This window comes from Carettochelys insculpta, chromosome 9, assembly GCF_033958435.1.
Source record: "Carettochelys insculpta isolate YL-2023 chromosome 9, ASM3395843v1, whole genome shotgun sequence".
Taxonomy (NCBI): domain Eukaryota; kingdom Metazoa; phylum Chordata; order Testudines; family Carettochelyidae; genus Carettochelys; species Carettochelys insculpta.
The window spans coordinates 56,775,313-56,791,208 of NC_134145.1; the positions used below are offsets into that span (position 1 = coordinate 56,775,313).

The window sequence follows — 15,896 nt, forward strand, 5'->3', positions numbered from 1 at the left end:
TGGCGCTACCGCTCGGTTCACCCACTCTGGACACAGAGAAGCCTATCTCCGAATGGAGAGCTGGAAGGAGGTGAAAGCAACATCTAGTCGTGCAGGTGGGTTATTTATTGACTTTGCCAATAAAAAGTGCCCTTCAAAAACATCAAAATCAGAGCTGCAGCATGCGTCCTGCGCTGTATGGGGGGAGAAATTGCAGAGCAAACTGGGGCTTAGTTATAAATAAAAATACACCGTACACGATTATTTAACACAGTTTTCAAGCACAGAGGCATCAGTCTTTTCAGAGATGTATGTATCCAACCGGAGGCCACCCATCAAACGTTGTCTGTTGGGAGGAAAGGAAAGGACACAGCCACACTTCTTCCAGAGTGGAGGTGGAGACACATCTGGTTACCTTTCCAGCATTTGGGTTTTTCAGCAGGGCCATCAATATGCGCAGAGGAAAGCTTGGCTCTTGGGTGCCAGTAATTCTGTCCAAGCACAACAGGACAAACCTCCTGCTCTTAGAGAAAGCACCAGGAGCTCTTCGATGCCTGTGCAGAGACAACAGTGATTTGCTTTTCGGCATCTCATCTGAAAGACGCCCAGTAAACCCATATGGTCCTTGATCGCCCTCTGTCAAGGCTGGTCTCCACTCTGGCACTCCAAGTGCACATGGTGGGCACCTGCAGGAGTCTGTAAAATACCTTGCCACTAGAGGCGTCTGTTCAGAAACTCCCTGAAGTCACAGGTACCCTGGCTTTGGATTGGTATCGCTGCCAACATCCAAATGCACAAACCCCTTCGAGAACCCACGAAGATGCAGGTGGGAATTTATTCCCCTGGGAGACCCGCAGGCTCTCCAACTCTCCCTCTGAAGAGAGCTTGGGGGAAAGAAAAAACAACAAAAGCAACAAATCTCTCTCACTAATAGGTTTTGCAGACTTAGCAAGGTGCCCATCCATCCCGTTTTCACCAGGACAGCCCCTGGTTAATCTGTCTCACAGGCATCCTGACTTTTTTCAAAAAATGGGCAAATTGTCCCATATGTTGTGGGGCCCCTGTTCCCTGGCACCTGGTGTCTTGGGTTACAGATCCTGATGCAGAGAAGCTCCTCCGTGGGGCAGCTGCCCCATTTCCCTCCAACCCACAGCAGCAGCCCTCACTGCTGGTGAGCTCTGCCACGGGGCAGCTGCCTTGTTTCCTGGCACCCCACACCTAGAGGAGGCAGCTCCCACTGTGGGGGAGCTCCTGTGTGGGGTGGCTGCCCCACTCCCTAGTGCAGGGCACAGGGCAGCTGCCACGTTCCCTGTCTCCCTCCTCTGGGTGGGTGTGAAGCCCTTAATACCTGGCACCCACCCCATGCCAGGAGGTTGCAGAGCCCCCCCCATCATACACTCCCCCTCATAGGGATGCTGTGGAGCCCCCATCCCTCGTACCTCACTGTGGGGCAGCTGCCCCATTGCCAAGGAGCCCTGACGTGGGACAGCAGCCTGCCATCCCCACAGGCCGGTGTCCCATATTTGCCATAGGGCAGCGTGGTCACCCTAAGTCTTAGGCATGTGCACACAGAACCTTCTGTCTGCTAAGACTCCGGAATCAGATCAGGGTCCGAAAAAGGTGCTTTTTATTAATAAAACAAGGAAAACATAGTAGGTGAAACCTGACTTGGTTGCTAGGTGTTACAGAGCACCAGGGAGAATTGATTCCCTGGGATTCCATTTAGCAGTTACAGGGTAAGGGGGTAGTTACACGGGCTTAGCAAAGAGAAGTCCAACAAGCTCAGAAACCAAGAAAATAACCTGATCGTGTCTGAGTAAACATTCCCTGGCCAGGTCATATATCTGTTGTTCCAAGATTTAATCCTTCCTGAGGCATGGATGTCGCTGGATTCTCCATGCCCAGGTTCCTGGCTTAATTCATGTCCCTTCTGGCCACACAAGAAGAGGAACAGGAAAGTCACTACGCTCAAGGTGAAAACTCACACTCTGTTTCCATTGGCTCTCCCGGCCTCCCGTCAACTCACTTCCCACTTCTGTAGCACTCTAGGACCCACTGTCTATGGTTTTAATCTTTACAGGCAAGATGATGAGGCTTAGGTTTCAAGAGTTAACCATTGTGAGGACTTGAGTTAACTGAGTGGCTGGAATGTAGTATCCTTCCCATTCATCACACCCTCCCAAGGATGAAGGGCTGAGTCACCCCTCCGTGGGCTGCATCTTTGCTTTCAGTGACCCTAGACACTGCAGACCTGAGCTTTTGATCTCAAAGACATTCCACCCAGTTAAGTCCTTGAGACCTGCCTGAAAAACACAGGAAGAGAGAGGGGGTGAACTCTCCCCTGGAGCAGGGTGTGTGGTAAGAAGGACGTTCTAGCTGAGGGCCTCAACAGCAATCTCAGAGGGTTACTGACCGTTCTCCCAGCACTGATCATTTCTGAGCCATCAAAAATAAATCCCTTCCCACCTTCCCTTGGACCAAACAGTAGTTCGCCTTTTGATACACTGGAGAAGACTGACTCCTTTAACACGAGGGTTACATGTTGAGTCCTCCACAAGCCTAAAGTACAACCTCAGACAAACAAGCACCATTGGCATCAGTTTTGAGACTGGAAAGGCCACAAGGACAGTGATGTAGTAGGGAACCCTGCCTCCTTCAGCCGTGCACGCGTCCCTACCATTCACAAGGTTCAGAAGGGATTGCTGGTGGGAAAGGGTCTTGCAAAACACCAGGGCGAGCCAATGCCACCCTGCATGGTGAAAGGCAATGAGAAATGGTGGCCCATGAAAAGAGTGGCAAGTTCTCCTGGCTGTGCCCAAGCATCGGGGCCTTGGTCCGGACTGGGAGATCTACAGGAGTCAGAGTTCAAACTCTAGACATTTGTTTTGGCGACTGTCCTGAAGCTGAACCAGGTGCTGCTGCCTCCTCAGGCCAGGCTGTAGGGATGGGCTCCTCCTGCCTATGGCTCTTCATGGCCAGAAGCTTCTTCACGCAGCCAGTTCTCTCTCTCCTTCCTCCTGCACTCCAGGGACGGATACCAGAGCATAAGGCTTTCCTGGCTCAGAGGCACCTTGGGGTGACGCTGGCCTCAAACCGTATGGTCATGAGGCAAACGTCAGCAAATGGCCAAACCGAGTCTGACCAGCTGCACCCAAGGTGCCTGTGTTCAGCTCAGCAGAGTCATAGGCAGCTGGTGCTGGCAGGCTTGCCTTCCCTCCCACACCCCCCAACCTGTCAGGCCAAGCCCTACTACCCACAGCCAGACATGCCCAGTCCAGAGAGCCTTCTCAAAGGTCTCAAGGGTTCTCAATGGAAGGTGTGTTGTAACAGCCTGGCGGGAGGTTGTTGCGGATCTCCTCCAGGTTCCTAATGTCTGCCAGGATCTCATTAATGCTTCTCTCCAGGGTCTGGAGCCGAAGCCTCTGCAGATTGGCTGTTGTCTCCAGCTCGGCCATCTGCTCTTTCAATCGGCTCTTCTGTGTCCTGGCCGTAACAAGGTTGAGTTCAAGCGTTCTCAGGGCCTGCTCATCCACAACATCCACCCGATCTGTTTCCAAGGAGGAAGATAAAGAGAAGAAAGCAATGAACAGATGCTGGGAACTGGGTCTTTCCAAGCACACCTGCTCCTTCATCTCACACTCCAGCTCTTGCCTAGGCCAAATGACTTTTTAAAAAATGCATGACAAAGACTCAGAGTGGGGGACACAACACAAAACAGGAGAGAAAGAGGAAGCTGGGAAATACTGGGAGTTCATTTCTTTATCCTTGGGTGACATTCTTCACAATCTCTGCTCAGGAGGTCACTATTCAACAGGTACTAAACTGTTAAATTCCTCTCGGCTTGTGTGGGGTGGAGGGAAGTTTGGGTCTGAAATCAAGACCACGCCTAGCAATGAGGCACATCAGGGAGGTAGAGACGAACGTTGGCCACACAGTGGGGGCACCGGACTGGAACTCAGGAGATCAGTATTCAGTCACGGAGCCCTGGCGGCTCTGGTGGGTGTGTCCTTAGCACAGCTCAGCCGTGCCTCTGCTACCACAGCCAGGCTGCTATTTTTATTCGCAACAAGCTCACAGACCAACTGCAAGTATGTGACATGGGTGAGACACCCCTACCTCCTAATGGAGATACAGAGCCCCCGTTGTACAATTAGGTAACCAAGGCAAATACTTCCCATCTCCCGCCCTTTGTCATGTGTGTTTAAATGATGAGCAGGGCAGAAACTACCTCCCAGCACACAGGGACAGGCCAGATCCGGCCCACCAAGCCTTTTGGTTTAGCCTGCAGCCTGCCCTTCCCACCGCAGCCTGAGGTGGCTCAGAACGGCTGGCGGCTCCTTCTAGGCCTTGCGCGCCCATTGCGAGGGAAAGGGGATGAGCCTGCACCTGCCCCCAGCCCAGTCATCGCAGCTCCCATTGGCTGGAAAGAGAATGGTAGCTGGATGGATTCTCCAGCTGTTTTGAGCAGCCTGGAGCCTGCCTCAGGGTCTCCCAGGGCTGCTGGCCAGGATCCCCCTAGGTAAGTGACTCCTGGCCAGCCCCTCCATCCCCACAGCACCCCAGCTCCTCCCACACCCCAACTCCCTGCCCCAGGTCACCACCCAAACCCTCTGCATCCCCCCAGGTCACAAGTCACTCCTAGACCCCAAACCCCCTCCTATACCCTTCAGCCAGGTCAGCATCCTCTCTCCTACACCCACACCCAGCCCCCAACCCAGCTCCCCAATCCCCTGCCCCAGGTCACCACCCATACCCTCTACACCAGGGATTCCCCACCTATGGGTCACAATCCAACCTATGGGTCACGAGCCAACCTACAGGTCACATTTAGATTTGTTAAGCGTGGCCAGCGGGGCAGCTCCAAGCTGCATGTGGCTGTTAAAGAAGTCTGCGGTTTCTTAACCCTGCTGCCTCCAGCAACTACCAACAGAGGTAGCTGCAACCTTCTGTCACTAGAGATAGCAATTAACTTATGCCTAGGTGCTGAAAGCTCAACACTTGAGTTAATTGGTTTTAACGACTGTTACCTGCTGGGAGCAGGAGGGCTGGGGGTCCAGGTGAAGAGGCTGGGGGAGGGAAGGGAGTGTCAAAGTCTGGGGGCTGTTTGGAGCTGTGGGGGGGGTCTAAGGCTGGGGGCTGTTTGGGGCTGTGGGGGGGGTCTAAGGCTGGGGGTCTAAGGCTGGGGACTGTGGGGGGGTCTAAGGCTGGGGGCTGTTTGGGGCTGTCGGGGGAGGTCTAAGGCTGGGGGCTCTTTGGGGGGGGTGCTGGTGGCTTGGGGTTATTTTGTGTTCAGCCCCAGGAATATTTAAAAAGTGCCTTGTGGCCCCCAGTTAAAAAAAGTTGCCCCTTCCCCCCCCCGCTCCTTACACATGACAAAGGCTGCTTCTGTCTCTCTCTTATTGGCCGTGATCCCAGGCAAGCCACTTAATGGTCTCTGGCAGTAATTTTTGTCCACCCTCCCCCCAGCTTCTCTCTTTCCCCCTTTTGCCCCCCTCATCTATGTAGCTGATTTCTCAGTTTCCATTTTTTGTTTGTGATTCCCCCCCCCCCCCCGCAGCCCCTCCAGCATCTCAGTGGGGAGTCTAAGCTGGGGGCAGTGGGGAGCAGTTTGAGGATGAGTCTGTCCCCTACTGCAACTCAGATGAAGTATAATAATAAAATAATAAACTATAATAAATAGATGGTGTTATTATTTTATGAATGTATTTTCCCTATTTTATGGAATAGCCATTAATATATACATGTGAGTGGGCACGATTTAATATTCTTGTCTCAGGCACAAAATTAGTTAGTTATGGCACTTTTCCCGGCCCCCCTCCTCCTGTTTTTGAATTGCTTTGGGTCATCAAGGCTACGTCTACACGTGCACGGTACATCGAAATAGTCTATTTCGATGACTAACGTCTACATGTCCTCCAGGGCTGGCAATGTCGACGTTCAACTTCGACGTTGGGCAGCACCACATCGAAATAGGCGCTGCGAGGGAACGTCTACATGCCAAAGTAGCGCACATCGAAATAAGGGTGCCAGGCACAGCTGCAGACAGGTCACAGGGCGGACTCAACAGCAAGCCGCTCCCTTAAAGGGCCCCTCCCAGACACAGTTGCACTAAACAATGCAAGATCCACAGAGCCGACAACTGGTTGCAGACCCTGTGCATGCAGCATGAATCCCCAGCTGCAGCAGCAGCCCGAAGCCCTGGGCTAAGGGCTGCTGCACACGGTGACCATAGAGCCCCGCAGGGGCTGGAGAGAGAGCGTCTCTCAACCCCTCAGCTGATGGCCGCCATGGCGGACCCCGCTATTTCGATGTTGCGGGACGCGGATCGGCTACACGTGCCCTACTTCGACGTTCAACTTCGAGGTAGTGCGCTATTCCCATCCCCTCATGGGGTTAGCGACTTCGACGTCTCGCCGCCTAACGTCGATTTCAACTTCGAAATAGCGCCCAACACGTGTAGCCGTGACGGACGCTATTTCGAAGTTGGCACTGCTACTTCAAAGTAACGTGCACGTGTAGACACGGCCCAAGTCTTCCTGAATTGTCAAAATGGAAAGGGTTGGGACCTCCAGCTCTGCACCCTCCTCCTGCACTTCTGCCCCAGGTCACCCAAACACCCTGTGAGAACCCACACCCTCTCCTGCACCCCAGTCCCCTACCCCAAGCTCCCTTCTGCAGCTCCCGACCTCCACCCCAGACCCTGACCCCCTAGGAAAATGTAGCCCTGTAGCCCACCCCCGTCTAGAAGGAGGTGGTTACACACTCACCCATCAGCTGTAGAACATCTTCCAGAGCACGCAGTGTCTCTTGGACAGCCGCCCCAGCACTACGAGCACTGGCGTGGACGCCCTGCGCCTCCTGAGCAGTCTAAGGGAGGCAAGAGCAAGCCAGTCAGAGCCAACCGCCTGAGCCAGTCAGAGCCAGACACCTCCTTGGGGGTCACCCCAGGAGGTCGGCAGTTGCCTTGAAGGCAAAGGGATGGGAACACACTTTCTGTGCAGCAGAGGCATCCGCAGTAATCTCCTGTTCCTTCCTTGTGAGCTCCCTCTGTGCTGCTCTGGCCTCGTCCAGTAACACTGCAACTCCCTTCTCCAGCGCCAGGGCCCTGTCGGCCGTCCTGTTGGCTTCCAGCTTCATCCGCGTTAACTCCTAGGGAAGCAAAGGCAGCCAGAGTAGGAGACACCTGAGAGGCACAAAGGCCCACGAGGATTCATTCATGAGAGAACAGTGGCACCATATGCCCTAGTGGTTGACTTTTGGACGTGCTATGCACCCACGACTGTCACTGAGGTCAGTGGGAGCAGCTGGTCCTTGGCACCTCTGAAAGTCAGCCAGAGCTGAACGGGCGGAATGACGACCTAGTTCACAAGCCGGTTTGATGGGCCCATCAGGCCCAAGTCGGATCAGAGTTACCCACTTGCATCACCATCGTGTTCTTTTCCCAACTAGTTTCATTTCCTTTCAGCCGAGCTTTGTAGCTGCTCTTGGAATGCCCCCTCTCTGACACACGCCGCGGAATTACTCCAGGCCCGTGAATTACTCCGTGTGACGTCAGGCACCTCTACGCTGGAGCTGCAAGGGGCAATTCCCAGCGGGGTGGGACATATGGGCACTATTTCTCCCCAAGCTCGCGCACTAACATTAGCAGTGCAGCCACAGCACCTGGGTACTCTCTCTTCCCGCCTCCTACATAGGTGCCTCAAGGGGCTGGCTGAGCTAGGCCTTACGCCTTCCACCTGCAGAGCGGTCTTCTCCTTAGAGGCTGAACCTGCAGCACTGGTGCCAGACCAGCACCATACAAAACCTTCCCCTCCACAGTGGGGGCTCAGCCGTGTGTATTACCTATCAGGACACTTCCAGGATACACGCAAGTAACTGGCCCTCTTCATGTTGACCAAGATCTGAGCTGGACTTAAGGTTTGAGTCTAAGCCAGAAAGAAAATGGCTGCTCAGTGCCCCTTCTCCATTTATGTCCATCACTCCCCCTCCTTACGCCTGCCATTCCCCAGAGCTCTGCCCCTGACCTGCTGGATACCAGCGGTGAGCTCCTTTGCGTCGCTGGCCATGCCTCTGGCTGTCTTTGCATTTGTCGCTGCACTGCCCAGGGCTCCTTCTGCTCGGCTAGTCTTATCTCCGGCGTTCTTGACCATACTGCTGATGAGAGGGAGTCTTCTCATGGCTTCTTCGGCTTCTCTTCTCCTACCATCTACCTGCAGGTGAAAGTCTAAAATGGAAAATACACAGCCTGGTCAGATCCCAGAGGGGAGAGAAGGACGTTCCTGGGAGGCCAGGCTGGGGTTTGTTGAAGGAGCAGCAAACAAGAGAGTCCTGGATGCAGAACTCCCAAAAGATTGGCAGCCCTGGAACTGCTTATCCCATGGACGAATGCTTTCAGCTAGAGATTGAGAAAATATCCGAGGGGGCCAAATTGGAGAGAAAGGCTCCTCATATCTGAAGTTACAGTGCGGGAGATGGAGGTTGGATATTAGGAAAAACTATTTCCCCAGGAGGGTGGTGAAACACTGGAATGTGTTAACCAGAGAGGTGGTGGAATCTCCATCCCTAGAGGTTTTTAAATCCAGCTTGACAAAGCCCTGGCTGGGATGATTTACTTGGAATTGGCCCTGCTTTGAGTTGGACTCAATGACCTGCTCAGGTCCCTTCCCACCGTATGACTCTATGATCCCCTCCGTGTCACACAGCCATGGGGCTGTTGAAATGCTCAGGCAGCGCCTAGAACAGTCCTTTACCCTCTGATGCTGGGAGGACGCTACATTGGAACAGGCCGTGATGGTCGCCGGCTGGCGAAAGAGCAATGTGGAGCTTGCAGAGCAATTGCTTGGAACCAGGGCCCGCTGCTGAACACAGACTCACCTCTGAGATTCCTCAAGATGAGTTCCACTTCATAAAAAGTGGCATTGCCGGCGCTCAGGGCCTGCTGTGCGCTGCTCTTGGCAAGGGTGGCACGGGACAAAAGCTGACTGGAAGCCTGTAATGAGCCAGGAGGGACCCAAGGAGACAGCAGATCAAGCAGAGTGCATGGGAGTCCGTACAGACCACACGGACGACAGCTCCGTCAGGGTCCCTGCTGCCAAGGGGGGATGGCGTCTCTTACCAGTCTCTTCCCTTCCCCGCTCTGTAACAACTGCCTGATTTCTTCCTCCCAGCTGGCTGAGTTGCTTTGCAGGCGCCTGTATTCTGCCATGTACGTCTCCACCAAGCCCATGAAGGTGTCTGCCTTCTGCCTGAGCTGGTTCACCTCCTCCTGAAACACCAAGGAAAGGAGAGCTTGTGCTGATCACAGGTACCCAGTACTAGGGTGACCATATTTTCTTACGCTGAGTACGGGACACCTGGTAAAATGGCTCTTATTCAAGCCCGTTCACTGGCAGTTCATCAGAACCAGGATCAGTCCATCAGAACTAGGCATTACAAAGGTTCAAATTAACGTTAGTTGACTGGGCCACTGCTAAAAAGAAATACTCTGTAGCTGGCGTCTTGATTGACTTTCTGTAAGGCTAGCGCAGGGGCGGTGACGCATACCCACTCCTGTACGCCTCTTACATGGGGGTGGAGGTGACCGACCATCCTGACCCACCCTCCAGTGCTCTGCACCCTTCATGCCTGGCTGGACTGCTGAGATGGACCCACCTCCCCCGTACCACATCTTCCTCAGACAACCAGTGAGAGGCAGGGTAGGTCATAGACTCCCCTCCCCAGATTTGCATCGGGGGTCGCAGGAGAACATGACCAGGAGCCGCCCTTTGGCGCTGTGTGTGAGGGAGGAGAGGGGAGCTGCTTCCAGCTGAAGCGAGTGGGGATGGAGGTAGGGATGACCTGGCCCATGTTTTTCCAGAGCATCACGCCCTCCCTCACTCCTGCTCCCTAGGGCTAGAAGCACCTTGTCCCTTCCTGCCTGCGCAGTGTAGAAAGGCAACAAACGCCTCCAAGCTGCTACTGGCCACCCACCTAACCCAGCCACCTCCTGGCTACAACGTGAGCAGGACCCGGTTAACACACTGTGCACCAGGGTACCCGACTGCTGGAGCATCAGCAATGAGAGGTGGCTCAGCAGGGGAGGATGCCCAGGGGACAGAGCAGCCCTGCAGTCCCTGGGGCAGGACCTAAGGCTGGGGCAGTGCCTGAAGAGGGTGCTAAGTGCCCCAGCCTGGGGACCTACAAGGTCGAGATGCCAACAGGCTGGAAGTAGCTTCCTCCCATCACTGCAGAGCTTAGCTGAGGGGCAGAGACGCTTCCTCATGCCAGCGCTGGGTGGGGCTTTGGCACACGGAGGGCTTGGCTCCTCCTGGCCGGCGTCCTGAGCCGTTGGGGCTTGAGCTTTTCCTGGTGCCGGCCTAGCTAGAGGCAGCGTGGGGAGGAAGGAGCTGGCCAGCCAGGCTGCTAGAGAGCTGCATGAGCCGCCCTGCCGCAGGTTCTCCACGCCGCGCTGTGGGGAGCGGCAGGGCTGTGGTGGGGGTGACAGACATGACAGGGACGGGGGGAGAATGTAAAGGGCAGGAGAGAGGACAGGTGCCAGCCATGGTCTGCCCGCACTCGCCAGTCACCGCAGCAAGCACTCAGCACGGGCTGCAAAGGGGGTGGGGGGGACCTGCAGCCCAGCAGGGGGAGCAGCCAGCCCCACACACTGAAGCGTTGTCTGACCCACTAATCCTCCTTGTCAGCCTCTGGACCAGCAGGTGGCTGGGCTGCTGGTGAGCGAGGCAGCAACAGTGGGCGAGAAGAGACAGAAAACGGGGAAATCCGCCTGGTTTTTAGATGCCGGGACACCTGCGGGAGGCCTAAATACAGGACTAGCCCTTTAAAAGCGGGACAGCTGGTCCCCGGCACCGACTGGCTGCTGGTCTCACTGGGTGGAAAGGGCCGTGTGATTTGCAGGGTGATAGCAGGCCCTGCTCCTCTGCAGCCTGCGGGACCAGCGAGCAGGGGTGAGGATCCACCACAGTGAGCCTCGTGATGGGCAAAGACAGAGGGGGAGGCGGGTTAAAGGGGCCGGCGGGGGGCTTGCTATAGGAGGTGTGTGTGCTCCCAGCCCTACACCCCACTGGCCTGGGACTGCTTCAGCCCTGAGCTCACTGCCTCACTGCCTTCTACATCCCACCCCACCCCACCTCCTGCCCTGAGCCTCCTGCGCTTCACCTCACAGGTAAGTTTCTTGCAGATACTGTCCTGTTGCAGCTTCTGCCCCAGGGGGGTGTGATATGACAATACCTGTAAGAAATTTCCAATACTTTCCCCCCTGCTTTCCAGCCACTGTGCTCATGGGAGGAAAGGAGACGGGGACCAAGGGGAAAGACGAGCGAGGTGAGAGGAACGTTATCGGCTCCTTCCCAGCAGGACACTGGGAAGGCCGAGGGGGCAGCAGGAAGGTGATTTGCATCTATAAGTGCTCCGAGTTCTCTGGGGTCCAGGACAGGAGAAGTCCTCACCTGGAAGGACCCGACGTTGATCTTTGATAGGCGAGACACGAAGCTGAGGAGCTGCAGGCTGCCCTGATAGGCCTTGTCTGCTTCCAGGGCAGATCTGCTGGCGTCGGCCTCCAGCTCTTGGGCCAGTAATTTGGTTTCTTCATATCTGCAGAGAAGAAAAAAGAAAAGCACCATAATCTGTAACACCCACTCACATGTAACAGCCTGTGAGACAGACCAGCTCCTCACTGCTCAGCCATTTACCTCAGCTCCGTAGCCTGCAAGCTGGTTGGGGCCTCCATCTTTGCAAAGCATCACCTCCGCTTCCCACACCGAAGAAATTCTGTGTGTTTAACACAGCCACCCCCAACCCCGTCAACCCTGCGTCACAAGCTCCTTCCAGTCACAGCTCACCCGTTGGCCAGGTGTTTCGAAAGCGACAAAAATGGATGGGCTGACAAAATCATGAGATGCCTTAAAGGAGCCTGAATTTCAGAGGTGGGTGCTCAGGTCTCTCTATAAAACAGGGCCCTTTAAGGTGCTGCAAGTTGGGCACCCAAAATCAACACTGGCTTTGAAAATCCTGCTCATCCCACTGTGATGTTTCCCTACAGGTTGGTCCCCTCAATCCCGAACCAGCTGTGCAGCTCTTCTCTGTTGCTGCTACCACTTGTCAACACACAAACCGCTGCAGCTGCTTCAGTGAAGATGCTACCTACGTCAATGGGAGGGGTTCTCCCATCCGCAAAGGTCAGCAGAAGGCAGCAGCGTGGTTGACACCAGAATTCTCCCATCAGGCCAGGGCTGCGTACGCCAGGCTTAGGCAGTGGCAGATTAACATAAGGGCAAAAGGAATAGTTGCCTAAGGGCCCGCAGGGAAGAGGGCCCCCACTTCCATTTTGTTGAAACAATTTGCTTTAATGGAACAAAAGAAATGTGTCACGTTGTTCTTCTTTTAAAAGTACCTGACGCGTAATTTTATTCAGCATCATGAGTAAGAATAAGCATGAATAAATTTTAAAGCATAAATACAGATGTCACATTAACATTTTAATATATGGGTGTGGGGGTCCTTGACTGTGTTGTCCCAGGGCCCCACTGGATTTTAACCTGCCCCGGACTTAGGTGGTTTCACTGTGTCGAATTTGGAGCAACGTAGTTATACCAATCTAATTCCCTCTTAACAAGCAGGGCTATGTCTGAAACAGACCAAAACCAGCTCCGGTGGAAACCCATTGACTCCGGTGGATTGTCTGCCCAAGGAACAAAATTGGCCCCTCAAGTTTAAGGAAATTGTACACCCTCAACATCCCATAAGGAGGATAATCTCTCCTCCTCCCGCCATGGGAGCCAAAGTCATAAATGTGCTGTGAACCTACTTCCTCAGCAGCTCTTGCATGGAGTTTGATAGGATGCCTCCTCCACTCACAGCTGAGCGCACCAGCTGCAGGGCCTGTCCCGAGTCGTCCACCGCCGCCCTGGCTGCCTGTTCAATGGTATTGGCTAACTGCATGTGGCTGGAAGACAGAAGGGGTCCCATGAGACTTGGGCCTCCAAGGGTTGCCTCCCTGCCTCTAGCCACTGGTCTCCTCATTTTATTCAGGTGGGTCATCCTGAAAGCCGTTGTAACCGGGTCAGGCCCAGGGTATGGGAAAGAGAAGGTGGGTGCAGTGGTGTCTTTTATTTAACGCATATAACAGCCAGCCACAAAGCGGCCTTGGAAGCTTGGCTCACCTCCAACAACCATGCGTTCAGTAAAAGAAACCACCTCACCTACCTCGTCTCCGGGGCCTTCCGGGAAACAGGGAGAGAGCAGAAAGGGCATCTCATCCCTGCAGAATATGAGCTTCTTGGCAGTGGGGTTTATTCTTTGTGCATCTGTTCACAGTCACTGGGCACTGAAGCAGAGGTTGTCCTGGCCCAGAACAGGGGTGCGCAAAGCGGGCGTGGGGCGTGTAATTTCATCAGGGGGGCACAGTGCAATCGGCTGCTCCGGCTTATCCACCTCATTATTAGTATCCAAATGTGTTGCTGTGTTTGTATAGTTATATTCACATGTATACACCCATGAATACGCTCACCCCTTGCTAGACAAGCACAACTGGCTCCCAGCTTTCTGCTTGCAGGCGAAAACTTGTAAGAGGGACACTACATTCCCATCAAAATACGTGCAAAGGTCTCTGATTGGTCCCTAGTGCTCCTAACTCGGTGAAGGAGCGGCAGCAGGTGATGCTGCTTTTGAAAGGTAAGTGAACCTTGGATTATGGGGGGTGGGGGCGGGTTTGGAGAGGGTTAAAGCCTGGGGGCAGTTTGCGGCCACGCGTGGGAGGAAGGGTTAAAACCTGGTGGCAGCTCCAGTGGTGGAGATGGCAGCTCATTCCTTCATGCTGCAGCAGCTGTAGCTGTGGGGGGTGCAGCAGGTTGGGGGGTTCAGGGACCAGGACAGGGTGGGTGTTGGGAGTGAGCCTGGCCAGGGGGTGTGCAGGGAGTCATGGGCCGGGAGGGTGTTGGGGGAAGGCCAGGCCCGGGGATGCGCAGTGAATTGCAGGCCGGGGGTGCCGGAAGCAGGCTGGGTGAATCTCCCCACGTCCCAGCCAGGGACCCCCGGCTGGCTCATATAAGCGGGGGAAGTCCACACATTTTGCAAACAAAGGTAGAGATGTACTTCCCTCCTTTTAGTGAGTACTCGTAAGTCACACACTCATTAAACAAGGGATGAGTGTAAAGCTTTTACCTTCTACAGACTTGTTTTCTTACCCGGGCCAAAAGAGTTCTTTTTTTTTTTTATATGAACATAACCGAAATTTCCATCGGTTTGGATTACATCAGACAGGTTGGGGGATCCTGCTCACTGCAGGGACAAAAATCAGGGCCTGACATAAAGCTACCTCGCCTGCCAGTTGGATCCAGCGATCAGCTCACCTGTTTGCTAGTCTGGCAGCTTCTTGCGCCAGCATCAAAAACCTGTTGGCCCCACCAGGGAGATTGGAAGCTGGAATGTTCTGCAGAGACAGAGAAGTTAATTGCACCCTCACCGCCCGCTGAGCGCACGCTCGCTCTGGTTTGATGCTGGCAGGAGGGAGGGATTGATGATGGTTGGCGGGAGGTAAGAAAGAACGCATCGCGCCAATGCATCTCCCAAAGCACCCTCGCCAGCTGTTCCGGCCTGCAGGCACCCAGGCAAGAGCAATGTTAAGAAGCCCCAGTCATGCAGCCAGGGTCGGGCCACAGCTCCCCTGACTTCTGCACCCACAACGTTATTTTCACTGTGCTTGCAGCCTCCCTGCAACAAAACTGAAGGAGGCTATGGAGAAGGAGGACCCCTCCTCCCACCCTTCTTCAGGGTACATCTCCACGGCTCACAGCAGCCTGGGGCTCAGAGCTCCAGCCCGCAGAGGTGGCTTCACCCCATGGCACTGCAAAGAGCTGTGTAGCCGCTGGAGCTCAGGGAGATAGGGGCCGGGGATTTGGAGAGCTTCCTGAGCTCGCATCAGGTGCTGAGAGACCACCCTGGAGAGCAGGAAGTCAGTGGATGAGGATCACACTGGCCCTTGCAGCAGTGGAACAGGGCATATATGGGGCTGAACTCACCAGCCCATTCAGGGTCACTTTGCTTTGCTCCAGGTCCAAATGGGCCTTCTCGAGCAACCTCCTCGTGTCCTGCACCTGGGCCTGGTACCTACGCCCCAGGGCCTGCAGCCTCTCCACAGTTGCACTGATGCCGGCCAAGCGGCTCTGGTAGCTGGAGTCTTGTCCCGCCATTTTGGACAGCCGGCTCTCCAGGGACATGTCAGCGGCTGACAAGAGAGACCCAGAGAGGGTTACTGGGCTGCTGGTGAGCCACTGGATACCAGACTGGAACCGAGCACCACCCCACAGATAGCTCAATGGAGGGAAAGGTAGCTCGGATGTGCTACAGTCAGGCTGTCCTAGAGCGTCCCTCCACCCCCACACTGTACGAGCTCTCCTGTCCCGACTCTATATCAACAGATGGGGGGGACACTGTCCCAGAATGTCCCCTACCCGCACACCGTACTGTCAGTCAGGGGCTGTCCCAGAGCGTCCTGCCATCCCTACACCGTACTGTCAGTCAGGGGCTGTCCCAGAGCGTCCTGCCATCCCTACACCGTACTGTCAGTCAGGGGCTGTCCCAGAGCGTCCTCCCATCCCTACACCGTACTGTCAGTCAGGGGCTGTCCCAGAGCGTCCTCCCATCCCTACACCGTACTGTCAGTCAGGGGCTGTCCCAGAGCGTCCTCCCATCCCTACACCGTACTGTCAGTCAGGGGCTGTCCCAGAGCGCCTTCTGTCTCCAAACTGCACCAAGAGGCGGAGGTTTGTCAGGCGCGTGCGCGCGCGCACACACACACACACGCACACACACACACACACACCTCTCCATAGTCAGGGATGGGGAGAGGGAAAAGCCTATCCCAGAATTCCATCTCTGGAGTGCGTTATTCAGAGCTACAGCCCTGGCCCTGCACTCCA

The 15,896-nt window shown here is 54.9% G+C and overlaps 1 protein-coding gene across 1 annotated transcript in view; it reads right to left on the reverse strand.

Annotated features, from left to right (window-relative positions):
* Positions 1–3,275: 3,275 nt before the first annotated feature.
* LAMC2 (laminin subunit gamma 2) overlaps positions 3,276–15,896 on the reverse strand; it is a 39,025-nt gene continuing 26,404 nt past the window's right edge. Inside the window, exons 14-23 of the mRNA XM_075002821.1 lie at positions 14,997–15,202; positions 14,328–14,407; positions 12,785–12,922; positions 11,427–11,571; positions 9,095–9,244; positions 8,854–8,968; positions 8,004–8,203; positions 6,970–7,128; positions 6,747–6,846; positions 3,276–3,526 (exon numbers count right to left, since the gene is read on the reverse strand). Coding sequence (XP_074858922.1) covers positions 3,276–3,526; positions 6,747–6,846; positions 6,970–7,128; positions 8,004–8,203; positions 8,854–8,968; positions 9,095–9,244; positions 11,427–11,571; positions 12,785–12,922; positions 14,328–14,407; positions 14,997–15,202 — 1,544 coding nt within the window. The remainder of the gene's footprint in view (positions 3,527–6,746; positions 6,847–6,969; positions 7,129–8,003; positions 8,204–8,853; positions 8,969–9,094; positions 9,245–11,426; positions 11,572–12,784; positions 12,923–14,327; positions 14,408–14,996; positions 15,203–15,896) is intronic.